General features: G+C 42.0%; 1 protein-coding gene across 1 annotated transcript in view; it reads left to right on the forward strand.

Annotated features, from left to right (window-relative positions):
• The window catches only part of cracr2aa (calcium release activated channel regulator 2Aa), a gene marked incomplete at both ends in the record, with an annotated part of 22,286 nt that extends 21,888 nt beyond the window's left edge, over nt 1–398 (forward strand). The window contains 2 exons of the mRNA XM_080841734.1: nt 53–129; nt 314–398. Of these exons, the coding sequence (XP_080697860.1) occupies nt 53–129; nt 314–398 (162 nt within the window). The remainder of the gene's footprint in view (nt 1–52; nt 130–313) is intronic.
• Nucleotides 399–6,049: the final 5,651 nt, after the last annotated feature.

The raw sequence follows: 6,049 nt of genomic DNA on the forward strand, positions 1-6,049 counted from the left end.
GAACTCTGAAGCCATCACTGATTCGTGTCCTTGTTCTCTCCTCCTGTTCCAGGAGCTGCAGCTCATCTTCTATGAATGCAGCGCTTTCTCTGGTCACAACGTGACTGAGGCCATGGTCCACTTAGCACGGTACGATGACAGTCTGACATATTTATTAGCCCCATAATTCATTTAAATGACTACCATGGGGCTGGACTACATGGAACACTGTGATAAAGTTCACTGTTGAATGCTGATTTGAGTAATTCATTATGTGTATTGGTTTACTGATAAAAAACATTTCGATTGGTTTGTACATGGTGCCCTCTGCTAGGCTTTTGAAGGAGCAGGAGGACAGGGAAAAGGAGAAGACGGTGACGCTATTGGCCAGCCCTTCAAAGAAGAAATCCTGTTGCTAGCGGTTGTTCGCTAACTACAATCCTGCACCCCCAAAGCCGCACACTTGCACAACTAACACGTCCACCTGGCACTGTAAACTAAGGCGTCCTGACTGTATTCAGTGTAAGCTGTTATGTGTATGGAATACGGACTACGTGAACTCGGCCAGTTAGAGGCAGGCTTTGGAACAGAGCTGTCAATGATCTGGTGATCTCACGTGATGACATCTGTTTAGGAATCAGTTTCTGTTTGGGCTTAAGTCCTGAGGGCACATGATGTGTTGATGACTGTGTTGACGTTTGAGTTAGAGAGAGTTAGAGACTGTCTATGTCCTGTGTTCTCCTGTTGTCATGGACACCATATAAACAATGTCTTCATAAACACCATAGACCTCTGCTATTAAATTGGAAATGGACAGTTGGTCTGCGCTGATAGTAGTAGTTGTGGTCTTGATGTAGTTCCAACATAACCAACCGGCAGCAGAAGATTGGAAAGGCACAGTTTTAATTGTTCAGAGCAGCAACACACAGAGGTGAAGGTGCAGAACCCACAATTATACACACAATCACAGCACATAATCCCCCTAACCTAAATTTGGCAGTAAAAGTTTCTTTCTTTCTTTGTCTTTTGTTTATTTTGTAAATGTAAAACATATTTTTAGTGATGTGTAAGGAACATTTGTAAGGAGTTTTCGCATAAGCAGACAACCTTCCCATCGGTCCCCAGTCACACACACACACACACACACACACACACACACACACACACACACAAGGGCATAATGGCATTCAACACTTCATCCCCCCAGCTGCAAATGATCCACTTCTCTTTGTCTGAGATGCTCCTCTAATTATTTTGAATTGTCTGTGTAATTGATGCATAATCTGAGTTTGATGATGTTTTGCTGGAGCATATTGCACTAGGGATGGAATATGTGTTTGTCTAAGTGTTTCCAGAACTGTATTCATTTGAGAGCGTCTCTTGTTGTAGATTTTAAACACATGGTCTGGTTATGAAGTTGCCTTTGTCTGACTCACAAATGGGTTGAGTATTGTTGAACGCTTTCACAGTGAGTTGGAAACACTCAAGCACCAATGTGTTAAGTCGTTAATATGCTCATCTCTGGGATTTTATTGAATAGACCAAAGTCTTATGATTGCCAATAAGCACAAGTTATAAAGATTAAAGCCAGCCCTGAGAGTTGGAGCCTTGCCCATATAGTCTTATACAGGGGGGTTAGAATGAAGTCAGCCCCACTGTCTGGACAGGAGCCCATGAAGATCTGTATGGGGTTCATGAAACATCCAGGACCTTCAAGTTGCTTGATCTTCAAAAAGCCTATTTAGTCCTGTTTGTAAGTGGGGGGAAAACATGTGGCATCTAAGTAGTGACTACATTACTTACAATTCTATTTGCCAGAACTTCACAGAAACAAATCTCTGAAGTATCAGGCCTGTTAATTTATTCATTTTGATTGTTTGTTTGTTTGTTTTTGTAACAGTAACTAATTCCTCCATGGACTGTCACTGTCACGGAGAGGTGTCTTGTGATGTATTCACTGGCACTTCTCCTACCTTACCTTACCTTACCCAGATCGCCACAGACACTGGAACTCATCTGGCCCAGGGCTGGCGCAGATCCGTTTCAGTGTTGGCAGCGGTCAGGGTGTACATTTGCATGTACTGAACACTGTGCGTTCGCACTTGGCCAAGTTTAACAAATTCATCCATCTCACTTTATGTAACTGGGTGAACACCACTTTGTGTAATATGTCTGTGCACATGAATGTAGCTGTGGGAAATGTAAATAAGTAATAATATATTGTATGGTTTTAATTAAAAAAAAACGCAACTAAAGATGATCTGTTACTGTATATATTTGCCAAGTCCTCTTTTAGCCCAGAAAGGTACTGTTGAACTAGCTTGCTATCCTAGAGAGCCAGTGTATGCCTAAGAATGAATGTTGGGCATTGCTATCATATTTCACATAGAGATCATTGTGACCCCAAAGGTCTAGACAGCCTAATGTGTATCTGGCAGGAGGCCACTCTTTGTGTTTATGGATGATCCCAGCTTCCTGTGTGATCTCAAGAGTAGGGACTTTTCCCCTTGACTAAACTTCCTGTGTGATATTTCTAAATATCTTTCTAATTATTAATCTAAGTCACTTGCTGAAGACAAAATTTCACCTCAGAATGCTGCATGTAGGATAATTATACAGCATAATTTAAACCCTTATAACACTTTTCATGTTCAAGTTCTCATTGCAAATTTAGAAAAGATCGTAGAAAAGATTTTTGGCACAAGAAGCTTTCAGTCCATACTCTATTGAGACATATTACAAGTAATTTCAAGATGTATTGGGCAAAGTTGGCCCACATAATGTCAACATCGGATTTTGAGCCATTTTCAGAGTGGTGAAAAAATGCTTGAGACCGAGGTGAACTAGGAACACAGATCAAATGATATGCGGAACTCAAATCACACCGTGATGAAGTTCTATAAAAACACGAGTCCCATGGCTTACAGCATGACTTCCCTTTCGTAATGACAAGCTGTGCTTAGCCAATAATTCAATAATAAGATTACACCACAACACAGATGACACATTTGTCTAACAAAATTGTGCTAAAGTTAAAGTGTTTCATCATTCTTAATCTTTCTGTTCCTACATTAAGATATTTTATTTTGTTAGTTTAATAATGCCAATGTGTATGTGGACATGTTTGTTCTATTCACACAAGTACTTTAAATTATGTTTTTCTCCATAAAGTTGCATTGTATGCGATTCTTGAGGACGTTTCCACATATGCTTTCCTCATGTCTACATTTTTCATGGATTGAGTTTGGTGTTTTGGTGGAGAAGCAGGCAGAGGCAGAAAACTGGATGGAAACATGAGGATTGCCCTCATGCGCCCCCCAGTGGACATGTATGGGAATTGAAACCAGACAATACAAAAAAGTTAGCCAGTGCCTTCCAGAGTTTAATGCTTAATATTCATTTTGCCCACACATTTTCATTTCCTATTGATTTCAACAACCTTTAAAGCCCAAGCACCCAAAAATAATGAAGAAAAAATTTGATTTACAACATTTTGAAACCTTATTGATTTCTAGCATTTTTCCAACAAAGTCTCCCAAAAGGGTTAGTCATACTTAATGATCGTTTGGCATGCTGTTCAAATAAATGTTCTATGTTAATAAATTCATATATTTTAATAATAAAAGGCAAGATGTCAAAATATGACAAAGCAACCTGATAGCAGCCAATAACCTCAACCATAAAATAGCAAATACACAATATTCTTAATAACAGAAAGTGTTTTACTAGTACAGCGGATACATTTCAGCACTAAAGGACGGCCAGGACCGTCTACCGGAACAAAAAATTGGGTCAGTCTTGCCAGTGAATACAATGTTTTTTGGTAAAGAGTGTGTGTGTATGTGTGTTCAGAAGTGTGTGCGATACAGCATAGCATGACATGTCATCCTGAGGCTGGAGCCACACCTCTCCAGCCATCCCCTTGGCGATGACTGCATTAAGGACACAGGTGAGGACAGAAGAGGGATCAGACCACAGGTGAAGCACACACTGACACACAGGTAGAGTCACACTCGTATTGCTTTTCTGCCCCTGCACCTCCACAGCTGATCTCGGTTTGCTGGCCTTACGTTGTAATGAGCAGGCTGCCCAAAACTGAGGTCAGAATGTCTGACAGCCTCAGACAGATCAGACAGCATGTGGCTTTCAGCAGTGTGGTCGCCATACCGGCTTGGCTCGGGGGCCTGCCCTGGAGAGGATCTAGCTGTGCCATAGCGGCTTGGCTCGGGGGGATCCGAGAGGGTCTAGCTGTGGTCCGGTGCATGTCCTGAGGGTCTGTACCTCAGCAACACAAGATCTATTGCAGGGTCTATGGCAATCTGTGTATAGAACTCTACCGTAAGGTCCAATTCACCTCAATCCTGAATATTCACTACAATTTTTGTTCCCATGTTCAAGAATGCATCCATGTTCGATGGGCCTTGATTATCGTAATGATCTAATGATTTTGCAAAGCTGACTGGGGCTTGAGAAGGTAAAATTGTGAATCTAAGTGTCTGTCTTCGCGCCAGCTTCTATGGAAAAGGTATTGACTAATACAATACAAGGCACAATCTGGAAGGTCTGAAGGAAACCCCATGTTAGAGAAGGGGGGGGTAAGAAGACGCCTTTCCGTAAAGTACCTACTATATTGCCACCCTTAACGCACAAACATGCACTCAGTAAATAACACTGAAAGAAGTTACTGATATCTCTAAACTGCACCATATGCCAGCCCAGAGTCCAGTCAATAAACACAAACACGTTCTAAAGGTACCTTTGTTTGAGTCGGAGCTCAAGCAGACTTGCAGCCGCCCAAAGACACACCGCCTCTTCCACCGCTACTCCTCAGTGTGGGCAGAGAGTTGACATAAGGGCAGGGTAGGAGTGTAGCAGTAAGCACTAAGCATACAAGGAAAGCACACACTCATTCACACACACACCCTACTAATATACCACTGACAGATGATCTCACTCAGACATTTTGTATTGCGCTGTCCAATGCAAGCTGTCTCTCGGACACGCTGCAATACAGTCTGATCAATGCTGCGCTGAGCACATGGGCACTATGGATGCGTCTACAGCAGCTTTCCCTTGGCAGTTAGAGATAACATGTTCACACACACACACACACACACACAAACACACACACACACACACACATTCTTGAGGTCACATAGCTCCGCAATAACATAGAAACCATGCAAACATCCCCAAAACTATGACATCACAGGGAAGCATTAACGCCCTCAATCTGTATTCATTCTTAAATGAGGTTTGCCACAGTCCGTTGCTTATCCCAATGACATTCCTTGTCCAATGTCCAATGCTTATCCCAAATCAAATACTGAAATACAGGCTACTACATAATACTCTACCTATTACACTTATGGGAACACAATAATTCTCGCTGTTTTTTTTATCGTTTTTTTAGTGTTGGTGGCCTGACAATGTTTTAGTTACTTACTACTAAATTAGTGATGCTGAATAATGACTTAGAAACTAACCTAATCAGAACACTGCACTTGAAAAGCTGTCTGGGGAGTACAGAAATGTTGTGAGTAAAGCCTACTTAAATTACCCTGAAAGCTAATGTACCACAGATATGAACCTAACAAAAAAAAACGATTTGCCACCTGGGAGGGTGAAAATGGCTATTACCACAACTTGGTGTTGGAGCAGGTTTTACAGTAGTCCTCTGTATGTTAGCCGATCCATTCGCTGGTGGCTGGTCTTTCTGGAAGAACCTTACTGAGCTCGAAGCCCAGCACCTGCTGACTGAAACTCAAATTAAACTCAAAACATTCATAAAGATATGTGACATTCAGACATAAGTGAAGCATTACATTCAAAGTGTCCAACAAGAAAAGAAGATTTTTTTGTGTGTGTAAATAGCAGGCTGAAGCAGTGGAGTTTTGGCCTTGTATATCCCAACTGTTCCGGTACTGTTGTTGTTGGTGTTGTTGTTCGACATCCACATTTGGCCTCATCTTCAGCCGCTCTTCTGTCTTCTTCTGGGGTGCCTGTGCCCAGGGCGGTGGCCTCTGGCCCTGGTTAGAGTGGCTGCACAGTGCTCTGTTGCCCCCTGCTG

The sequence above is a fragment of the Sprattus sprattus genome (genome assembly GCF_963457725.1).
Source record: "Sprattus sprattus genome assembly, chromosome: 7".
Classification (NCBI taxonomy): domain Eukaryota; kingdom Metazoa; phylum Chordata; class Actinopteri; order Clupeiformes; family Clupeidae; genus Sprattus; species Sprattus sprattus.